The sequence below is a fragment of the Glandiceps talaboti genome, chromosome 14 (genome assembly GCF_964340395.1).
Source record: "Glandiceps talaboti chromosome 14, keGlaTala1.1, whole genome shotgun sequence".
In the NCBI taxonomy this organism is placed as follows: domain Eukaryota; kingdom Metazoa; phylum Hemichordata; class Enteropneusta; family Spengelidae; genus Glandiceps; species Glandiceps talaboti.
In genome coordinates, this window is record NC_135562.1 from 5001882 (window position 1) to 5024822 (window position 22941).

At 33.5% G+C, this 22941-nt stretch overlaps 3 protein-coding genes across 5 annotated transcripts in view; 1 reads left to right on the forward strand and 2 right to left on the reverse strand.

Moving 5' to 3' along the window:
- Positions 1–22941, forward strand: part of LOC144445448 (protein LTV1 homolog) — a 59632-nt gene that overhangs the window by 23832 nt on the left and 12859 nt on the right. For 2 of the 3 annotated variants that reach the window (XM_078134997.1, XM_078134995.1), the window contains exons 3-8: positions 7953–8108; positions 9476–9563; positions 10355–10511; positions 11554–11755; positions 13204–13331; positions 16100–16415. In XM_078134997.1, the coding sequence (XP_077991123.1) occupies positions 7953–8108; positions 9476–9563; positions 10355–10511; positions 11554–11755; positions 13204–13331; positions 16100–16415 (1047 nt within the window). Of the gene's footprint in view, positions 1–7952; positions 8109–9475; positions 9564–10354; positions 10512–11527; positions 11756–13203; positions 13332–16099; positions 16416–22941 lie in introns of all 3 variants that reach the window. The other variant, XM_078134996.1, reaches the window with a different exon arrangement.
- LOC144445447 (uncharacterized) lies at positions 18246–21603 on the reverse strand. Its single transcript, XM_078134994.1, has 2 exons — positions 20764–21603; positions 18246–20400 (listed from the first exon to the last, which is right to left on the reverse strand). The coding sequence occupies exons 1-2, from the start codon at positions 21593–21595 to the stop codon at positions 19112–19114; spliced, it is 2121 nt and encodes a 706-aa protein (XP_077991120.1). The 5' UTR covers positions 21596–21603; the 3' UTR covers positions 18246–19111.
- Positions 21601–22840, reverse strand: LOC144445755 (uncharacterized). Its single transcript, XM_078135397.1, has 3 exons — positions 22716–22840; positions 21662–22263; positions 21601–21615 (listed from the first exon to the last, which is right to left on the reverse strand). Exons 1-3 carry the CDS (start codon positions 22786–22788, stop codon positions 21601–21603), a joined length of 690 nt encoding a protein of 229 aa, XP_077991523.1. The 5' UTR covers positions 22789–22840.

Below are 22941 nucleotides of genomic sequence, written 5' to 3' on the forward strand. Positions count from 1 at the left end.
ATAACTGATGGAATACTTGCATCCTTCCTTCCAGGTGAAAACCAGACTTAGTTCTATTGACTACCTGCTTTTATTTCAAGGACTAATACATATTTTATCAAATTATTGCTTTAATTAAATCGTAAACTGAAAATTTCAGTGAAATAACATAAACAATATAGGCAATGAAATTATGTGAATTATTAGTCATTAAATTTTTCACTAAATGGTATTGATTGATTACTTCAATATACACTCTATGTCCTCCAAATACATATACATGTATACCAAGGCTAGGCCAGTTATTGAATTTCATAAATTATGTATTTGAATTCATTTTGTTGATAACTCAAATTTTCATCATTTATGTAAGACCAATTTTATGCCAAGGCTAGACAAGTTGTTAAGTTTAATAAACTATGTAAATTTACATTCATTTTCATCCATAACTATTGTTTTCACCTTTTATGTAAGACCAATTTTTTGGCTAGACAAGTTGTTGAAAGTAATAAATTATGTATATACATATAAATTGATTTTGTTGATAACTATGAAGTAGTTTCACTGTTCACATATTATACCATGCACAAGCCAAGTTGAACAAAAATATGGAATTTATACCCCGGTCATTCTACATCACAACCTTGCGTGTCTATGTCGACAAATTGATTCATGTTGTTTACCATTCATCATAGTGCCCATTTGCCTAATGTCTGCTTGTCCATAATATTTGTGTCTACATGTATGTTACGCCACCTATCAACTTTATAAAATGTACATCACTACTACTCAGAATCAGTTTGTTAACAAATTTTTCACTATTCCATTTGTGTAAGGACCAATTCATCGTATTTCTACACGTCCATCTTAATTAAAGCTAGGCCAGCTTAACTATTAACTTTATAAATGCAGCGTAGCATGGCGTGGAGTGCTATACTTCAGCACTGTTGCGCCCAAGACTGCTTCACTACAGGAAATTGGCTGTGTACATGTAGAATTATTTTGTGGCAACTTTAAATTTGTTAACAGTTGATGTAAGACCAATTTGTCATATTTGTAGCCTTCATGTTTATGCCATTGCTAAGCTAGCTACATTTGTAATAACTCTTTCAATTTATTAGGACAATTTTCTTGTGAACTAAAGTTTCCACCATGTATGTAAGACCAATTTGGCAAATTTCTATTCGCCGCCCTCCTTAACTAAAGCCAGGCCAATTGTTAACTTTATAAATGTACTTGGTATCATTTCGTTAACAAAATTTATTCAAGTTGGTCACTCATCACTTAAGACTAATTTGTCATATTTCTACTTGTCCACTATATTCATGTTAAGGGTAGGCCAGCTGTTAATTTTATAAATGTACGTAGGATAAATTTTGGTGACAACTGTTGTCGTCATCATTCATGTAAAAACCAATTTGTCACAATTCCATGTGTTCACCTTGTTCATGCCAAGGCTAAGTCAGCTTATAACCTCAAAAATTCTTGATAATTGTATTGTTCATTATTGATGTATTAGCTAATTTGTCATATTTCTACTTTCCCTGACTCTTCCATATTTATGCCAAGGCCAGGCCAGCTTTTAACATCACAAATGTAGAATCATTTTCTTGACAACCTTATTGTTCATTTATTGATATATTAGCCAATTTATCATAATTCTATCTGTCCCCTATATTTATGCCAAGGTTAGACCAGCTATTGATATTATTAAATTATTACTGGTAGGTCCTTGGTGTTCATTCATACATAAAATATTACATTATTAATACTGTATAATTATGATTCACGTGATAGTGATTCTTATTGAAAGTGACCATTCACCTTGCTTTGTGTGGTGACAGGTGGTGCTCTTTATGTTCACATTTCATCAATTTTTTTTATTGTGTTTGCTTATTTTATAATTTTGCTATTCTTCACTCGTTCTTTTCATGAGTTAAAGGCCAGGGTTTCAGTCCCAGGTGCTGGAATAAGTGTAATCGTATCAGTAAAGTCATAAAAGTCATTCACATAGGACTATTCTTATGTTCGACTATCTTTTTCCACTGTATTGAATTAAATTTTTGTTCCAAATACAAACTCATGTCCGTAAGCTGCAGGTTGTGGAGTCATGACAGTTGAATGGTTAGAGTGGCTGACTGAGAAGCTGCAGGTTGCAGGTTCGAGACCCGTTGGTGCCATTTGTTTCTGAATGGCTAAAGTCCTTGGGCAAGATTTGAACCATGATTGTGCATCAGTAAACCAAGCTGTATAATATGGGACCTGGTAGGATAGAGGTTGCAATGTGAATGCTTTAATCATATTTGCTTATAAAGGCTGCAGTAGATTGTATACTCCCCAGGTAGTTGAAGTATAAAGGGCTGTTGTGCCACTATAGATCCATGCCAGGGGGTAATAATTGTAAAGTGCTTTGAGCACAAAGTGGGAAAGTGCTATATATAAAAACCAACATTATTATTATATTGTAATTATTATATCTGAAGTGGGCCATAGAAATTCTGTATTTCAGTATTGTTTTGATTTGATTTGAGTAGTTTATATCATGACTATATTATACATCAAATAAAACTTTTGTCTCATAACACATTATATTTTTATCAATTTATGATTTTGTTAGGAAGTGTTCTTTTTACAACAATTTTCACAAAATGTGAAACAAAACATTATCCTCATAGCAAATTTTCTTGTAAAAAATCCATCAATTTCTAAACATCGCTGTTTATTTCATAGCTTTAGTAGTCAAAGTCTATTAATTTCAAAATTCTAAATCTTTTAGTTGACTTTTTAACTTTACATGTACAAGTCAAAATCTACCTGTATCAATTTCAAAACATCAGAATCACTCGTTTATTTCAAATCTATACATGTACAACTTTTTGTCAACATCTGTCAATTTCAGAAGAGCATATGTGTCTCCTATATGTTTCATTAGCTGTGTTAGTCTGAGAATGATGTGATCAAAAATGGAAAGTAATTTCACCTGTCAGCTAGATCTTGGTTATCGATGTAAGATGTTAACACATGACTTAATAAAATAATATCTGAGATGATATGAACAAAGTGTTGTATGTGAGATGACATCGTAAATACATTTATATGTAACAGGAAACTTGAGTAATGTTATATATATTTGCAATAAGTAGGTAAAGTGAGTCTTTCTGAGATAAAAGCTTTTCTCAAGGGTTTCTATGTTTACTTTATTCTGTCAATGAGTTTTTGTTTCCAATGAAATCAATGTTTTGTATGATAGCATTAGCAACTGTGAATAGAAAGCCATGTGAGAGATGTTAACTTGTCTGGAAACTGGAATTAAGAATGTAACCATATAATAAATAAACCAAATGTATACAAAATAGACTGATAATAAAGTTGTCAAACTATTGCTGAAACTTGTACAATAGAAAAAAATCTCTCAAGAGTGTGTGTGTGTGTGTGGGAGGGGGGGGGGGCAATATATGTTATATAGTAGATATGTAAATATTTCATCTACATGTACATGTATGTGTACCTATAATAAAATCCCTCAGGAATACAAACGTAGGGTGTGAGGAGGGGTGCAGTGCATATGCACATGTATACATTTTGTATGTGTGTCTGTCTGTGTCAATGTTGGGGAGGGATGTATACATGTAGAATAATATGGGTGTATCTGTACAATGGTTGAAAGAAGTTGAGATACATATTATATCTAATGCTAGGTTGATGTAGCTATAAGATAACAACCCTAGATATTCCATTAGACTGTAAAAGGTCCATGTAATGTGATGAAGTACGTAATAGTATCATTCAGATTCCATTAGACATGGTAATAATTATACGTAACAGATGATATCATGGTTTACAAATGTAAAACATTAATGTAAGATACATCGATTTATATCTCATTTGACATACCTTATTCTGGTATTACTATATATACCTTACAGATCAAACAGTGCTAGGATTGAGATATATATGTTGTACTTTGAATAAAAAGTTCTTTCAAAACAGAAAAAAGTAGGCAACTGTTTTGATAGTGTGTAAGATATGACATATATTAACTTATATATATATGTAAAATATATATATATATATATATATATATATATATATATATATATATATATATATATATATATATATATATATATATATATATATATATATATATATTCACTTTCACTTCGATCCTGTCTATAGACATAGCCACACATACATGTACATGTATGTGTTTGTATTTATATACATGTGTATGTGCTATAATGTTTGTCTACATGGATTATAGTTGAAATCCCCAGGCTTCCTTCCAGGGTCCATCACCAATTACAACACATCTATATTTCATAGGCAATACAGTATGACGTGACTTCACCTCATTTCTCCATTCTCACTCTCAGATTCTTTCCTACCATGATTATCTTGAAAACTTAGCAAAAAATTGCAATTTCCGTAAATCTCAAGTGTTGTATTATCGTCCATTTTCTGAAGATTCCAAATTGATGTTTGTGAAAATTAGACCTCTGTGATGAGTTTTCCTTGAGATGCTGATGAAGCAATCAAGAACAATCCAAGATGGTACTACTATTAGACAGATGTATACAATGTACATGTATATGTGTACATATGAGAACCCAATTATTGACAGTTTTTGATCAATTGAGATCATTGCAGGTTATTACAGCTTTGATTACAGGGGGTGCTACTCATCTAAAATTCAGATTACCCCTAATGCTTAGTTTATTAGTTTCCTATAGATAGAGAGAGAGAGGGAGCTAATAAAATTGAGTTCATTAACTTCAGAGTAAGGGTTTTCGGTAGACTTCACTAACTTCGGAGTAAGAGTTCTCTGTATAGAATTTGATTACCTTGGTAGTTAATGAATCATGCATGAATGACTGATTGAGTTCTTGAATGTAAACAGACAGCAGTGGTGGTAATCGCAGGTTGATGAATTTTTGCACCATTGTGCACCCCTTTTGAGATGAGAGGGGATGGAGTTTGGGGCTAGCAAGAGAAAGTCCCCTCCCCCTTTTTCTGATATGAAAAATAAAAGTTTTCTTTATAATATACAAATGTGATATCATATGGTGTGAAACTAAAATTCCACACAATAATATACACTTATATGAACCTTGAGATGTGTGTTGCAGTTTAATTAAAAAGTGCCACTTTCAAGGAGGAACTGATGATGATACAGTATAGGCATGGTTGGTCATGTGATATATACTTGTTGGTATTTCAATGTATGTTTTTGAACTCTTTGGGACCCAATTATAACGAAATTAGAATTGCATTATTTATTATATTAGAAGATGAAGTAGATTATAAAATTAAAGTTTATTGAACTCTAAATATAGATAGAAAGTTCTGTAACCTTGTTGCATATCATTATAGAAATACAAAGTTATTTAAAAAATTTTGAAGTTCACACACAACTTGGCTGTAGCAGGAGTGATTTAATATTTGCAAATTTTAAGAATGTTTATGAGCAGATCTATACATAGCTGGCACTTTTTGGGTAGTGGATACGAGGAACTTTGGCCACAAAGTCCACATTGATTTTAACTTAAGAATCTATTCATTCTCATATTTTGCTTGTGTTAACAGTAAACATTGTGCCAGCTATTTAAAATATCTTGCGGTATAATTGAAATGCTATAGTCACTCTGTTTTTGTAGTTATGTTATGTTATGTTATGTTATGTTGTGTTGTGTTGTGTTGTGTTGTGTTGTGTTGTGTTACCTGTATGTTATATTGTGTTATGTTATTATTTATTAAGGTGTCCTATGTGGACTTATTTAAATTATACAATACTTAAACTAAATTTACAAACAAAAGAGCCACATCCAGCCCTCTGGCCTATAGGACACAAAAGAAAATTTCAAAATACATAAATAAATAAATATCACATATGTTTTAATTATAAATAAAGGTTTTCCTACGAATAAATGCTTCTTATGAAAAGTTTGCGGTATCAATGGGAAATGTTAACATGTAGTAATACTAATCAAAGATGAAAGCTTGTTTAGTACTGAATTACTTATTCTATTTTCAACTTTTGAATCAAATGGTGTTTCTGTTAGGAAAGACTTTTGATATTTGAATGAAATTTCAACATACAGAATCATTTATTAGTATTTTATTTGAAGTAGTCAAAGTATAAGATGTTAAAATAATCCTGAAGTGTGACTTTATAGCTATAATAAATTATATAGTTGTCGTGAATGCACATAATAAATGCTGGATTTTAATATCGAACCATTCTAATTTAGGTCATGCATGTACGTCATAGTTTGTTTGCATTGTGATCTCTGTTTTGGCTTCTCTGTTTCTCTAACCACTTTTAATAAAATCAGCATGCAGCCATTAATTTATTGTGATTTGAAAATTATGCGCTCAAACTGATTAGTTTAAAAATATGCAGTGAAACTGATTGGTCACAATGAGGAGTGATACATGTAATGTACATCAGCCTACTAATTTACCATATTCAAATGAAGTTATTATGTAAGTGGACCATCATTTGAGATGAGTACTGGAGTGATATAATTTACATATTATTATGTAAATATCTGCATGCTGGTAACTGCCATTGAGGATGTGGCTAAATGAACAGGTTGGTGATGAGAGTATCACAAGTGGTGAGTGCGACAGCAAAGCAAAATCACATATCACAATGTAAACTGGCTGTATTCTTCAATGTTCTCACAACTCAGATGTGAGACATACATGTAGAGAGACTGATCATTCTCACACTCATCTCCCACATTATGGAATCATCTCCACCTTGACATTCGCACCGCACCTACTGTTGATATCTTCAAAGCCAAACTCAAAACTTATAGCATTCATGTGAACTTGGAGCGCCATTGGCCATCTTTTGATGGATATCAGGCGCTTTATAAATTTGTGTTTATATTTATATATATTTATATGTAAGCCACTACAGGCCTAATTCAGACTGAGATTTACAATGTAGTTGTGAAAAACAACTTCAGGCTCGGAATGAAGATAACGCTGATATGAGAACCTGGGACTGAATCCCTGGCCTTTAACAGTTTAGTTTCATCTTTCAAATTGAATCTTGAAGATTTTCTTGTAAGATTGAAATTTATTTTAATTACATTCTGAGCACACTGGAGCAGCTGAGAGTACTCTTTCCATTTGACTTATAAAAAAAAAGATTGAAACCGTGCTTCTAGAGGAATCAATCGACTTACTGTCGACACAAAAAAAAGCTAAGTGGTTTTGTAGCAATGATTAAACCAGTGTATAGACTATTACAAATCTACCATTGAGGCCGTTTTCATTTCAAGTGGAGCTAAAATACACTTTGAACTCTTGGTAAAATAATTACAACATTACAAAATCTCAAAATGAGGTAAAATCCCAGGAGACCTAAAGTGTAGATATTGCTATGTATTAAGGTGTGTAAAGTCCTATTCTCTTGAGATGAGACTAATTTGTTAATACCCATATGTAATCAAACACTCCAAAGAATTTGTTTGGTTTAGCAACTGAAATTACTTTGATAAAGAATATGCAGATGTCACGTAAGGGTCAGGATATTTCTTTTTTTCTCCAGATTTGATTAAAGTTTGACAGAAAACACAAAAATGTTTGTAGTAGCCAGGAGGAATATTTATGATGACAATGATATTTCTAGCTACATGTACAATGTATGATATAGCTGAGTCAGCGACTTGAAAAGTCTCATATAACATTGTATATGTACATGTGTACTGTCATCACATAGCTTTCAGGTCAAAGGTCAGTTAGAGTATTTTATGTAACTATGGCAACTGTATGACACTAAAACAAAGGTCAGGCATTTTTTTTCGTCACAGTACAAGTATTTATTTTTATGGGTTCTTTAATTTTATATAGAAAAGATGACCACTTACTTTTTCATTTCTTACAACAGATAGAAAACAAGATGAACACAAATCTCACTTTATATAAAGCCTTTAAATTCTGTTATATTTTTTCTACAGGACTCACGCAGAGAAGAACAGAAGAAGTATGGAGTATACTTTGAAGATGATTACAACTATTTGCAACATTTAAAAGAACCAAATCAAGACAATGAACTCATACCATCTGACAAACCAAAAATTCCACCAAAACCATCTACACAAACAACTGATCAGGTAGGGTAATTGGAATTTGAACTTTTACTGTAGTAATTATTTTGAACTTTGACCTCACTTCCTTGGAAGCTTTGATTTCTGTCAATCATTTGGACCTTTGACTTATACATGATAAATGCATATGACCAATATATATTGCATTGTACTTTGCCGTGGGATCAAGGTTACAGTTTTAGTTTCATTTCAGTATTTCAGTTACGTACCAACGTGAAGTGTCGTGATTCACTCTCACTCACTCACTCACTCACTCTCTCATTGGGGGAGGGGGGGGGGGGGGTTCTAAGGCCTAAGTATAAAAATTGAACTATTTGTCTTGTCCTTTTGTGAAAAAGTACTGAAAAAGTAAATTATGAAAGTCTGGTAATATAATGCTGTTTTGTTATTTATTGACTATTCCGTATTTGTCAGTAATCTTTACATGTACATTGATGTCCTTGTGCAATAGAACCAAATTTACGTTATGGCATTTGGCACGTTCCCAAGTTAATGTCAATTTTTATTTCCTAAAGCCTTCCTCAATTTCTAATTTAATCTGTGCATAGTAAAAGCAACATTGAAAAATAATTAACACAATTTTTTTTTTCTGAACTGTTTTTTTTTTCACTACCCAATCTCTTATGTTAAAAGTTGCTATCAGAAAAGACTTCGTCAGTTTCTAAACCACAATGTGCATATTGAAAAATGATTAAGACAAATTTTGTTATTGAGATTTGTTTTTTTCGCTGCCTAATCTCTTGTTTTAAACGTTGAAATTGGAATATTACAAGCGTCTACTTGTATTTAAGATGTAGAGGTTTTTTCTGTCGTACAGTGAAGTGACTATTTCACAATGTGACTACTTAGCAATTATTACCCATGTACAGTGAAGTCATTTGTCAAATAATAATTTATAACTGACAATCTAAATACATGCTAAGTACCACTAACTACGACAGTGTTTTGTGACACTGTTTCAATGGCATTGTGTACGTGACCACTTAGCATTTATTACCTCAAGGTTTACACGAGGCTGAGATGATGAGATGATAGTCGCATTTGATGAATGAGTTCATCACAGTTCAAACTATTACTGTAATAATCCATTACTTTTTCTAAGTTTACATCTTCACTGTTTTTGTTTTGATTGCTATGTGATTATTACAAGTAATCTGAGTTCCCAAGACACTTATAAGACTCTCCGTTTCATCAATTCAAAACTGAACAAGAACTCCAGAATAACTCTAGAAAAACTCAACCCTGAGTTGTTCTCTAGGCACCTCATGAAGGCCTTACCATCAGATTTATCAATTTAAAAATGTATAAGAAAATACAGGAGAACTTGAGTTTTCAAGATGTAATTGTTAATGCTAAAATTGGTTCATTTATAGGAACCCAAATTACAGCTCCCAGCGTCAGCATTTGGATCTCAGGTTGAAGAGAAAACTGGAATGCTTAATAAAGCAGCTCCCATCTCAGGTAAGGATTAGTTTCTTCCTGGTTGACATTATGGAGTCATGATGGTCAATTTGTTTTTATCATTTGAATGTCTGAATCATGTTCAGTGGTGGATAGAGTGGTCAGCTTTGAATCTGCAAGTTGTCAGTCTGAGCACTGCTGTTTGTTTCTGGATGGCTAAAGTCCCTAGGCAACATTTTAACCAGGATTGTGCCAGAATCAACCCAGATGTATAATTGGGTACTTGGTAGGATAGAGGTTAATATGTGAAGGATTTAATCCTATGCATATCTCTGTCAACCCAGCTGTATAATTGGGAGACCTGATAGGATAGAGGTTGCAATGTGAATGCTTTAATCCTGTGCGTATCTCAGTCAACCCAGCTGTGTAATTGGGTACCTGGTAGGATAGAGGTTGCAATGTGAATGCTTTAATCATATGGGCCTGGAGAGGCTGCAACTGAGATTGTGTGCTCTTCAGTTGAACGCCAGGCACTTCCATGGACACCACAGTAAAGTTGTTGTCTGATACACATATCTAGATAAAGATTTTTTTTTTTTTTTGTTAATAAACACCATATATGTGTCAGGATCACTATGTTCATTAAATCCCAACCAATCCTCTGAGTTGATCTAGAGTTCATTTGGGGAAAAAGTCTTTCGTAAAAAGTGTATATTTCCACCTAGAAACTATGTTTTGTATGAGCATCCCTTGGTACTTGCGAGTTTGTCTTTAGGTGGAACCATGTGAGGCGTGTATGTTTAAATCATACAACTATACTTCAACATGGTTTTATATTTTTTTGATATTAGGACCCAGGTTAGATCTTGATCCAGATGTTGTAGCTGCCATGGATGAGGACTTTGACTTTGACAACCCAGACAATGAGTTAGACGATGACTTTATACTCCAAGCTAATGAGCCGAAAGCCAAGGGGGTCAAAGGGCAACCACAACAACAGAGTAGAAGGTTTGTAAAATATTTAGTAACAATTTTTATTAATACTGGACAAAGGGAGAAATGTTTTACACTGAATGGTATAGGTATTTCGGACTCATGAATATTCAGTGCGCAACATGAATATATTATTTCTACTGATTCCCATGATGCAATTGTCCATAGCAAAGATACCCTATAAAGGCACAAGATCAACTTGATGTTTCTCTGAAATTGCAAGTAATTGTAGGTGATGTAAAATCATGAAATGACTCTCCAGAACCCATAGTTTATGAAAATATCTATTTCCTGGAGTGGCATCCCCCTTTAAGCATATCAGTGCCTGTCTCTAAAGACTTCCAGTGAAAGCAGTCCCTCATGGTTCCAGTGTTATTGTAGGAGATATTGGAGTGCCCAGGGAAAACTGCATTGTTTGATTTAGCCAAACTGAAAAATGGAGGACCTATAGTAAATGTTAGTTTGTAAATGAAAGTACATGTATAAAAAATGTTACAGTGGTCATTTTCACATGATTCTGACAGCTCTCTCCTCACAACAGATATAGAGGACAGGAGTCAGTGTTAGTTTGTAAGTTAAATTATAAGAAATGTTACAATTCACTTTTATATAGTTTGACAGCTAGCACTCTCTCCTCACAACAAGCAATCTAGTATAAACAGAAACAGAGCGGACCAGGCTATAGTGAGTGTTAGTTTATAAGTGAAGTTCTAAGAAAGTTAGAATGGTTATGTTTATAATTCTGTTCCTCTACATAGACATTCTAGTGTAGCTGACATTGATGACTTTTATGTTAGTGAGTGAAGTTATAAGAAATGTTACAAAGTTCACTCTCTCCTTACTACAGACAAGCACACATGCCTGACATGGCTGATTTATAATTGTTAGCTTGTAAAAAGTTGTTACACGCTTTTTAGTGAAATTATAAGAAATGACAACAGGACAACTTAGTTTAGTAGAAGAGAAGAACCTCTTGTATATGCTAACTTAAATAATGAGTTTCAATGGTTATTTTTACGTAGTTTTGATAGTGCCCGTTCTCCTCTTCTCTCCACAGACAAGCCAGTATAGCTGACATGGAGGACCTTAGTGACGTAGAGTACGGTTCTGATGAAGCTGACATCGATGACTTAGACTCTCAAGGCGCACACACATTCTCAGAAGAAGAAACCAAATCACGATTTACAAGTTATTCAATGACATCATCAGTTATAAAAAGAAATGAAGGACTTACTCTTTTAGACGACAGGTTTGAAAAGGTAAAATATTAATCATCAATAATTTGTTCCATAAATTTTGTGTTGTGAAAACTTTAATTCTGTGGGAGATGTTAGATGATTTTAGAGAAAACGTTCCCATTGTGTATAGCATTAGGTTGATGGAGTAATTGTATTTTAGCGTGTTGACGTTTTGTTTTTGTGTTGTGAAAACTTAATTCTGTGGGAGATGTTAGATGAGAGAAAACGTTCCCATTGTGTATAGCATTAGGTTGGTGGAGTAATTGTATTTTAGCATGTTGACGTTTTATTTTTGTGTTGTGAAAACTTAATTCTGTGGGAGATGTTCGATAATTTTAGAGAAAACATTTCCCATTGTGTATAGCCTTAGGTTGGTAGAGTAATTGTATTTTAGCGTGTTGACGTTTTGTTTTTGTGTTGTGAAAACTTAATTGTGTGGGAGATGTTAGATGAGAGAAAACGTTCCCATTGTGTATAGCATTAGGTTGGTGGAGTAATTGTATTTTAGTGTGTTTACGTTTTGTTTGTTTGTTTGTTTGTTTCTATAATTTATGTGTTTGTTGTTTTGTTGTTCCCCATAGCTGCATTTTAACTTTAATAACTGCACTTTGTGTTTTATTAGACTTTAACGACTTTTAAGACTTGTTTTATTGATCAACTTGTTTTGTTTTTTTGTTTTGTTTATGTTTTTGTTTCTCAACATGTTTATTTTACTGATATGTGAACTCAAGCAATTTGACCATTTTATTATGGTCACATTTTTTGTTTTAGTATTATTATGTGCTGGATGCTGTACACCCCTTTTGTAAAGTGGACACAGTTTGAAGTTGCCAACCAATCAAATGATTGGTCCTGATGTTCATGCATTATGCAAATTAATTCATGTATTATAATAATGTGGACAAGTATAAATATAATTGGAAGGCAAAGCTTCAAGGTCTTTCATGATAAATGTATAATTTTTTGGCTTCAATACAACAATTTCAGTATGCCAATAAACATGGAAGTGAAGCTACAATACACCAACCAAGGCCTGTAACACAGGCACAATATCTTGGCTTCACTGCAACCTATTATGCCTAATATGGAATTCAACATACCAAATATGGAAATTTATTCAAAGTAGCTGCCACCATATATGGAACAGGTCTACTAAGCAATGATATACATAGAGTAAATTGTCTTGTTTACTTGCCAGTCTGTGTCTCACAACCAAGTGGTAAATTTCTACCTTTCTTGCAAGAATTTCAACATTGTGATCATCAAAATTGTGGTGTTGACTTTTTTATTTACAACGTACTGTGACATAGTTTCTGAGTTGAGTTAGACAGTGCAAGCACATACATATATACTGGTGTACTTAACTGAACTGCATGCAGAAATAAGTTGGTTGGTTTTTTGAAAGCATTGCTTTTCTTGAACTGTGAGTTGATGTGGTTTTAAAACCGTTGCATTTCTATCTTTCAAAGATTTACGAACAATATGACGATGATGAAATCGGCGCTCTTGATCACGAAGAAGTTGCCGGTAACATCCAACCTGACAGTGACTTGCTGAGTGCTGTACTCAGTGAATTTGAGAAAAAACAACGAGAAAGGTATGTTGATAATTTGAATAATAGTACTTTGTTTAGCTGTAATACTTGTAAAAATTTCAACGCTCTCACCGGTAACAATTTCAAAATTAATTCTTTCATTGCTGAAATATTGTATCAGTATATTATTAAAACTATATAAACAGAACTGGTAATAATTTTGATAGCAAAATTTTAAACTTTTTAATTTGAATTGTAAAAATTTTAATGATACATGATAACTGCAATTTGTAATATCATAAATTAGGAAAAATACTTGATTTAGATTGTGTTATACAACCGAAAATAATGCAAAATTTTCAGTTAGCGATATTTCTGTTTTTGTTATTTTTTATTTGTCATTGTAAATTCATGTCTTATTAGTGTAAATACTTCTTTTAAAATAACAAGCAGAGAAAATTTCATGCATACAATGTCACAAATAATTATAAAAGTAACTCAAGTAAACCGTAAAATTACTTTACTGTCAAAACATTGTATAAGTATGTTATTAAAAGTAGATAACTGGATATGAAATGTATAATTTATTGAAATGACATAGATTTTAGATCAAATTATTCTACATGTCATAGAATACTATACAGCTGAGTTATTCACAAAGCCCGGAACTCAGTACACTTTCTATCTGTCAGGAAATGTCACTACTTCCTGTCATTGGCCGCCACAAACTCATTATTGTAGCTGTCAAGTCTGGTTGTGTTGCACATGATAAAATTACAGCAGATATTTATTTTTGAGGACAGCTGAACATGTTTTGATAGAGTTGAGAAGAAATGAGAGGGAAATGTAATTTATAAATGTGAGATTTCAAAGTGATAAATTCATAAATTACTGAGGTTATAGCATGCATGCAATCTGGGATAATTTCATGTTTATGCTATCTTGTTTACAAAGTTTAGATTGTTCAACTTTAAAATATTACTCTACCCCCTTCCCTCTTCACTCGCTGTCGTATATTTGCATATTTGTGATTTAATAGTCTATTTGGTGAGTCATTTCTCTGTGTTCTCCCACTTACAGATGGGGGGGGGGGGGGTATATAGTTATGCAGTAGTCACAAGTTCTAACCGGACTATATAATATATTGTCAATTTTAATGGGAGTAGGTAATACATATTCAGTGTATCTAATGAGAATATAATCAAGTCACTGAATATATCTAGATATAAAAAATATTTGGCTAAAACTGCTATGCTTAGGTACGAATGTTTCAAAATCATTTCTTGAGTCATTTTAAAAGTCTTCATTCTTATAAAACACAGACTGAGTAAATATGGATCGGTTTCTATATATCTCAATGTTTGTTAACCTGATTGTCCTGTCTGTGTTGGCTTTAGAGGATCCCCGAGGGAAGACTAGCATTTAGCTAATCAGGTCATTAGTATGATTTTAACTCTCTTTGAATAAAAGTTAAATAAATGAATAAATAAATATATTTCTAAAGATAGTGAATACCATAATATCAACCCCTAAGAATATGTACAAACCAAAATGTAGCAAGTGTTTTTAAGATTGAATATCTACATCGATATAAGTCCAATGTAAAACACAACAAACTCATAAATTATGGATTTCCAATTAAGTAAATACTGAGATCTCAACATTCAGGTAGATACATAAAACAAAATTGAGAGATTTTTGGTCTTAAAAAATCTAATTCTATTATTACATGCGCATAGTATATCTCTTATTTTCTATATGTTTATTAGTTGACATGAATTGTAATTTTAATAATGGCTTCTATAAACATGTACATCACCAAGGACTTCAATGTTATGATTAATTTAATGTGTAGTTAATTAGCCTAATGTAGTTGTAATTATCAGAAAAATGGTAATCTTTCTCACGCCCCTTTGAACTTTGCAACTTAAGTTTGGGGTACTGGAAATATGATATTAGATTCCATGAACTGTCAATGGAATATTGATATGATGTGAAACTAAATGTATACTTATTGTACTTCACCACGATCTTATAAATCATAGCAGAATTACTAATTTATAATATGATGTATGGTAAAAATCTAAATATAGTTTTAAATATACGATGTGTGTGTGTCCACACTTTAAATAATTGTTCTCTAATTGTACCCTATATATCGGAGTATTTCAACTTTTCATCACCATCATTCAATCCAATCTTGTCCTGTGTTTCATACCCGGGGCACACCCTACCTAGCCCATCCAACAGGGAATGTATATTTTTTTGAAGTTAAATTACGACAAATTTCAAATCAAATGACAAAAAGAGTCCACCAACTTCACAAAATTTGCTGTATTAAACAAATACAAAAATGTAAATTTATTAGTGCCTTCCGTATCCATCCACCACTACCACCCTATAACCATAATTAATTTGACAGAATTACAGGCCTCATTTTCATTTTCAGCAAATTCATTATAAAATTTGATCCTCTCCTAAACCCCAGAATTTCTTCGTTTTCAATGAAAAATGAAGTTAAGACTTGCAATAGAAGTATAAGAAAAAAACCGATTTGAACTAATTTGCAAAAAGTTCGGTTTTTGCTCAATTTAGAGGTTTCTAGAGGAAGGAAAGGTTTTTTTTTTGTGAATGACCTATTTACAAATTGTATGCAGTAAATGAGTCGGACTAACGAACCATAGTTTGGTGGAGACATATTATTTAAAGTTAAAAGTAGCAGTTAGGAATTTATCAGTCAATTTGTAGTACAATCACATACTGATACATCTCTCACCGACAACCACTCATTGGTCGATGAAAAAGTGATTACATTTCATGCTTGATTGCAGCAAAACAACAAACTTCACGGCAAGTGAGACCAGCAGGCCGTCAGAGATAAAGCCAGTTGAAAAAAAACAGGAAACAGTAGTGAAAGAGGAATCAAGCAGTATGGACGGTGAAGGCGACGACCGAAAAGGGTTACCTGATTTACGGAGAGACATCATAGACGTCAATTATGACGACGATTACAGCACGTCAAGTTCAGAAGACGAGTTGGTTGCCATGGTAACGCAAGAACCGAAAGAAGAATGGGACTGTGAAACTGTTATATCTACTTATTCTAATTTACATAATCATCCGACAGTGATTGCAGAACCTACCAAGGTATGAAAAGCGTTAATCATTAAAATAGCTTTTTTGATTGTTACAGGAACTTTACTGGCATTCACTGTACAATGACATATAGCGTACAATTTAGTAGTTAGGTTTCTAACAAGAGTAAAGTAGCTCCCTACACCTTTATAATCAAAAGTGGCTACACTTTGTAAATTTGAGTGTAAAATTTTGTATTTTTGTGATAAGACTGAAATTTGCCATAGCTATAGGTTTCTCACAAGAATAAAGTAGCTCCCGACACCTGTGTAATCAAAAGTTTGCCACATTTTGTAGATTTGTGAGTAGAATTTTGGATTTTAGTGATAAGACTGAAATTTTCCATGATTTGACCTGTACCTCATGTCAGGTACATGTTTGATTGTTTATTCAGTGTTGTTCCTAAGTTAATACAGAAGCTTTGTGAAGTGGGTCAAATCTGAGACTTATTTCACCTGGCTTTGTACCTAGCAGGTATTCCCCTCAATGAGTCTGCATATTTTTAACTCAACCTTTTGCCGTGATTCCCCTCCAGAAGTCTGTGAATTTTTTACCAGGCTTTTATTGCTGTTATTCATCTCCAGAATTGTTCACTTTTCTTTGAAATGTGTCAATTGTACTAGACTACACCCCTTTTCTTATCAGCCACTTAATTCAAACTGTTTATTTATAGAGTAGAAGGTACAATGTAGGACAACTTATTTAGGGGCTAGATTAATAGTTCAATGTGGGATAAAAAACTTAAATTTTTCAGTTAGGTCTCAGACTTCCCCTTCGAACTTAATTGGCCAAAATTGAAAATTGTTTCAGACGGCACGATCAATTTAAAATCAATGTTGTAGTATGTAGTGCTATGAATACAAAGCCAGTATGTAGTGATAAAACATGGTTCTTTTGTTGACACTTTACTGTACTTTAGTGCCACACAGTTACCATCGCGAAAATCCTTCTATTTCGCAATTTGACGACATAGAATGATCTTTAGAAATATTCGTATTTATGGGTACACAACATATCCATTAAAAAGTAAAATCATTTTTGTCGGATTAGAAGTGAAATGGTTCTTAACCCTCCACCTCCAAATTAAAAGAATTTATTTTTTGTCCTATATTGAACTATTGATCTTGCCCCAGATCACACATGTCTCTTTCTATGAACAACAATCTACACACCTCACATTAGGGAGTAGAGTAGAAGCAAGGTGTCCCCTTACCAAACTGAAAGCTCAGACCCAAGCTGGCAAAGAGCTTTTTCAGAGCTTTTCAGCTCTGTGGCACACTACCAACAGCTCTGTAGCATACATTCAAAAATGTCTTGAGCTGCTGAATGTCTGCAACAGACTTCTAGGGTTTATGTCTGTTAGGAAAAAAACTCTTAAGCTCACTGACAGCTGTCTGCATCTCACTGACAGCTGTCTGCAGCTCGCCAACAGGTATTTGCAGCTTACTGGCAGCTGTCTTCAAGTACAAGAGTTAATTTCTAAATAATGGCTGTCAGGAGTGTTTACACTTTGCTTTGACACTGGCAAGACTACTAGCAACAGACTTCTAACAGCTCTTGTGCTGCTGGATGTTATTTTCCAGAATCTTTTAAAGTTACTGTGGACAGTGGCAATGTGGACATACCAATCCAAGGGTTCTCTGTTAATATGCTTCTGTGTCCTAATATATACATTTGTATTGCTTGGAATTAAACTTGCCTAATTACTTATTCACTAAAACATCCATCATATGTATGCAAGTGAATGTAGGTAATATTTATAAGAATGCCTGCAACATCATCAAATGACAAATAAATACAGTACATTTGCATATCAAAATGTATTTATTAACTAAGTTTCATTGTTAAGTATAAACACTGAAATCTGTTCTTGTTAAAATGTAAACCAGCTGCATGAACAACAAAATAAATCCTTCCAGAATACCTCTTATATGAAATGTACACGTATTTTCATATTGTCAAGCCTTCATAGCAGACACAGCTTAAAACTGGTGTGTTGTACTGCAAAATCATTGTGCAAATGTGAGTGGTGTCTCTTGATACAAACTTCATAATTATGGCCAATGGAGGCCAAAGTATAAAATGAAAGCTTACTTTGTGATATTATTATAGATATTACACTGGAGTCTTTGTGTATTGAATTTCTTGAATTACGTAGAAAGGAGAACATTGGTCATTCAGCCTAAAAATGTTTAGCAAGGTCAAAGTGTCATTACAAAGCTTACCATTGTCATGTTGAGGTGGATACTTAAATGGTGTCTATACACGTTTCCAAGTGTGGGAGGTAACAGGCAAAACATACTTTTTCACAGTTTGCTATATTGGTCAAGCTCATGAAGTGAATTTACACACATGTATATATCACACATATTTACTAAGGAAATCCATATAATAATTACAATATTATCATCAAATGTTTGCATTATAAACTGTACAAAATAAAAAAATGACTGTTTGACCATCAAAGAGCCTTTCAAGGTTCAAATTCAAGGTGTAAGAGGACAAAAATAGATTTTTAATGAAATTCATCCATGGCATACAGAATGACAAGTAACCCATAAGTCAAGGTCCATTGTGGCAGATGTAATTACGAGGCACTCATAAAACGAAAAAGAACAAATGACAATGAAATTAGGAGGGAAATCAAGAAATGAAGTCCAGTTCCTATCAGATTGACTTGTATGCTTACTTTCCATGAAAATATTCTATTAGTCCCTCTCTTTTAAGTTAGGGAAATGACCAACAAAACTTTGATTACCACTATCAGAAAACTGCATGAACACACATTTTGCAACAATACTGTGTACATATATGCATTCCAAAACATTAACATCATGGTTCACAACTGATAAATGAAAGGCACATGCATTTGTGATGTCATCCTTCACTAACACTACATCGTTTTGTGTATCTAACTTTTTTACCATTGCCATATTATGAACAACACAATTGCATGCAATAGTGTTGTCACAAAGACAATCTGGCGTAAATTGGAAAAAGAACTTGACTAAACCATATTGAAATCTTCCATTGCATTTATATATTATTGTGTAAGAGTTGCGTCTGTATGCTCTTAAATAAGATATAGAGTGGTATGTAGTAATACCAATTTTAACACGGGAAAATTTCTTCACACTTTCATTAGGTAAAATGTGTGGTAATACTTTAAGGACAGCAGTTAATTCCAAGTGATCAAGAGAATACTTTTGTGAAGTGCCAACTGAAAACACATTGTTTTCCAACTGTACCATACTAGCACGACCAGGTTTAGTTAATTTGTTATAGAATGCCATTGCTTTACTATCTCCCAACAAACAATCAAACATACTAGGAAGTTTTTGTGTTAAAGCTACAGCAGTAACTATTTGGGACTGGACATTCTGTGTTCCATGGATTAGTTTCATTAAAAATCCATTTGTGTCTTCAAAATGAAAACAGCTATGGGTCCACAAGGGCCCCAACAATTTTACATCCTCCACTAAATGCAATAATGAATGCACATTGTGAGTCATAAACCTATCTCCGTAAAGACTTGCAAATGTCAGACAGAAATGCTCCAACAAATTAGCAGCTTTTTCAAGTTGATTAACAGGGATTGATTCTTGGAGAAGTATAAATATGGCTTCAGACAGAAGTGCAAAATGTTGGTAATATACATCAGGTAGGATGTTAAGCAAAACTGGAAGTCCATAGTAAAGTAAAAATGATCGTACTTCTGAGGCTTTCCAGTACTTTTGGTGTTTTTCAAAAGAACGTGGACATCTTGATATTTCATATGGTGGTTGAATTTCTGCAAGATGCTTGTCCACTAGGTGTACTTTATTTGATATACAGAAATGCTCACCAGAATGTTGCGTACCAAACCACAAGGAAAACAAAGTTTTCATTACCCCTTGAAGTACACAATGCATGTAGTCTATTCCTGTGCCCCTTGCAAGATCATAGTATGACAGTCCACCTAGCCAACATGGCCCTTTGATACCATTTACTAACACACCTGTAAATAAGAAAAGAATTATTAAATAATTAAATTCAATGAAAATCTGTATTGCAGTATCTCTTTTATTCAAACATGTACATTTTATATGTAACCAGTGACACTTCTGTATGCATTATGTATTATTGATATTAATAAAACTATTGTAACATTCAGCCACACACTTATTACAATGAACACTCAAGTACAGGTGAGTAGGACTGAATACACTCAAACAAGGCACAGTACCAGCATCATTCCTCTTCAGACTTCAATCTTTTCATACGATATCACATTGGTTATAATTAACATATGAATAATCTTTTTTTTTCTTTTCTTTCTTTTTTTAAAAAAAAAACAGCTCCGAAAATAAGCATCACTAACCTGTTTCACTGGCTTTTCTGGCATCAGCACACAAATTTGCATGGGTTCTGGCTGGTCCCATAGGGTCTTCTTTAATGAAAGGGAAGGTGTGAACATGTCCCCCTTTTTTTGTTTTGACAGTTTGTCCTGGTTGCATGCATTTTAGACAGCCATAGAATCCATTGAATTGAACAGAGTTGCACATCATACTTCTTGCAGGAAGATCACAAGTACCACATATCAGAATTACTTTAGATCTCAAAGTCTCGCCTGTGTTTGTTTGAACATCAATTCCTTCATGTTCTAACTTGGACAATGTTTTATAAAATGGTTTTAAAAATGTTAGCATTTCAGGTTTTAATGGCCCAAACCATAACCCACCAAATATGAGGTTTTCTTTCTTGATACGTTCATGGAAGGGAAGCTCATTCACAACAAAGTATAATGGCCACAATGAAAAAGATGATGATTTGAATACCGGTACACCATCAGTGTTCCACATCAATGAAATATTTTCAGAAACAGCCAATATTCCATCTTCAACAAGGTTTCGATATAGTTCACCATCATATATATCTTCGAGATTTGCAGGATCTTCTTTCTCTCTATGAAAGCGATGTTTTATGTTATCACAGAAACCATCCTTTTGAAATAAATTTCTTATCTGCTCTTCAATAGATATTTCTATGAAAAAATGTTTAGCAGCACGTTTTGTCAGGTCATTCCCACAACACGAATTAGGGCACGTTTTAGCACTACTATCTATACCAAGGTATAACAAACACTTCCCACAATAGTGGTGATAGACTAATGAATTGCGAGTGTTCTGGAAATATTTCATAAATGTATGCATTGACTTCAGTCCTGGGTGTGCTTGTGCACAATGAAGTGATATTAATGTAAGTAGATCTGACAAAGCATCACCAGACAAATGGTATTTCAGAGCATATGTTATTATTAAGAACATGCTCATTTCAACTGTTATGGTTGAATTGGGAAATAACATGTCACTTTCGAAAGAATTATTAGTGTCAGTATTTGGAATAAAATCAGAAGTGGTAGGACCACAGCCTTCAGATTCTATGCCATCCTCATTATGTTCTTCGTTGGTATCATTTCCAATTAAAGAGTTATAAATTGACATGTGCTCAGTAAGCATCACCCCCTCCTCCTCATCATAATCACCACCATCATCTTTACCATCATCATCAGTGTTCTCCTGTATCTGTGGAGCTGAAGAAAATTTATGAAGTATATTCATATACTTTTCAGTATCAGCTGATTCCTCCATAGCACCTGTGAATATCTGTGAGTCTGAGTCTCCATCCAAAGAATCGCTATTTTCATGCTGTTGATGAAGCGTTTCTGAGATGTCAGCATTACCACATTCCCCACTGTTACTCGTGTTAGTTTTCTCTTCTGTTTTGGTAGCACTATCATTTCCTGAAGCATGTGTGGAGGCTACAGCATGTTGTAGGATTGCTTCATGTTGAGACAGGGAAACCTTACTTCTTTGCTGTTCTGTAAAGTGACAAGACACATATTGACATTGTTGATCTTGGAACATAGCAAAAAACCCATGTACTTGCAGCTGTACAACTTTAAGACAGCAAACTAGTTTTGGTAACGATCGACTATTGTCTAGAGTGTAAACACCAATCTATAATTTGTGTAAACATGATGTGTGGCACGTCATGTATTTGTATATTGTAAATGTTAACATTACATAATAGTCAACAATTTATGCAAGCTTTCAATGCCAGCAATGGTCCGAAAAGAATAGCATGTTTATTATACATAATCTTGAGGTATGAGAAAGACTTAATTTGTATCAGGACGATTTCTGCATTTTATGTGAAACTAGCCATACTTCGATCATGGAGGTTCCCGGAAACTGAACCCAGAAACTAAACGAATTTTGACCACATCTTAATAAACATGAGTCAAGACAGTGACACAAGGATTTAACTTACCTAACAATGATTTGACGTTCTTTCTTCGTCTCTTTTCAATTGAATCCTCACGTCGATCTCGTCTTTTAGGCATTTTGATTGGAATAATTACGAGATAATCGCGAATCAGTGTACGTGTTAATTGCTGACGCTATCACAGAACCGGAAGCCCATGATACATTGCGCTATAACTACCAATCACATTTTAGCGCGGGCTGAGGTAGTTACTCGATCAACTTTGATTGCA

Excerpts from the sequence above, each read along its gene's own strand:
- LOC144445447 (XM_078134994.1), bottom strand. The coding sequence starts at position 21,595 with ATGCATACATTTATGAAATATTTCCAGAACACTCGCAATTCATTAGTC. Across the intron at positions 20,401-20,763 it reads CAGAAAAGCCAGTGAAACAG|GTGTGTTAGTAAATGGTATC; the intron begins GTTAGTGATGCT and ends TCTTATTTACAG.
- LOC144445755 (XM_078135397.1), bottom strand. The coding sequence starts at position 22,788 with ATGCCTAAAAGACGAGATCGACGTGAGGATTCAATTGAAAAGAGACGA. Across the intron at positions 22,264-22,715 it reads GAACGTCAAATCATTGTTAG|AACAGCAAAGAAGTAAGGTT; the intron begins GTAAGTTAAATC and ends GTCACTTTACAG.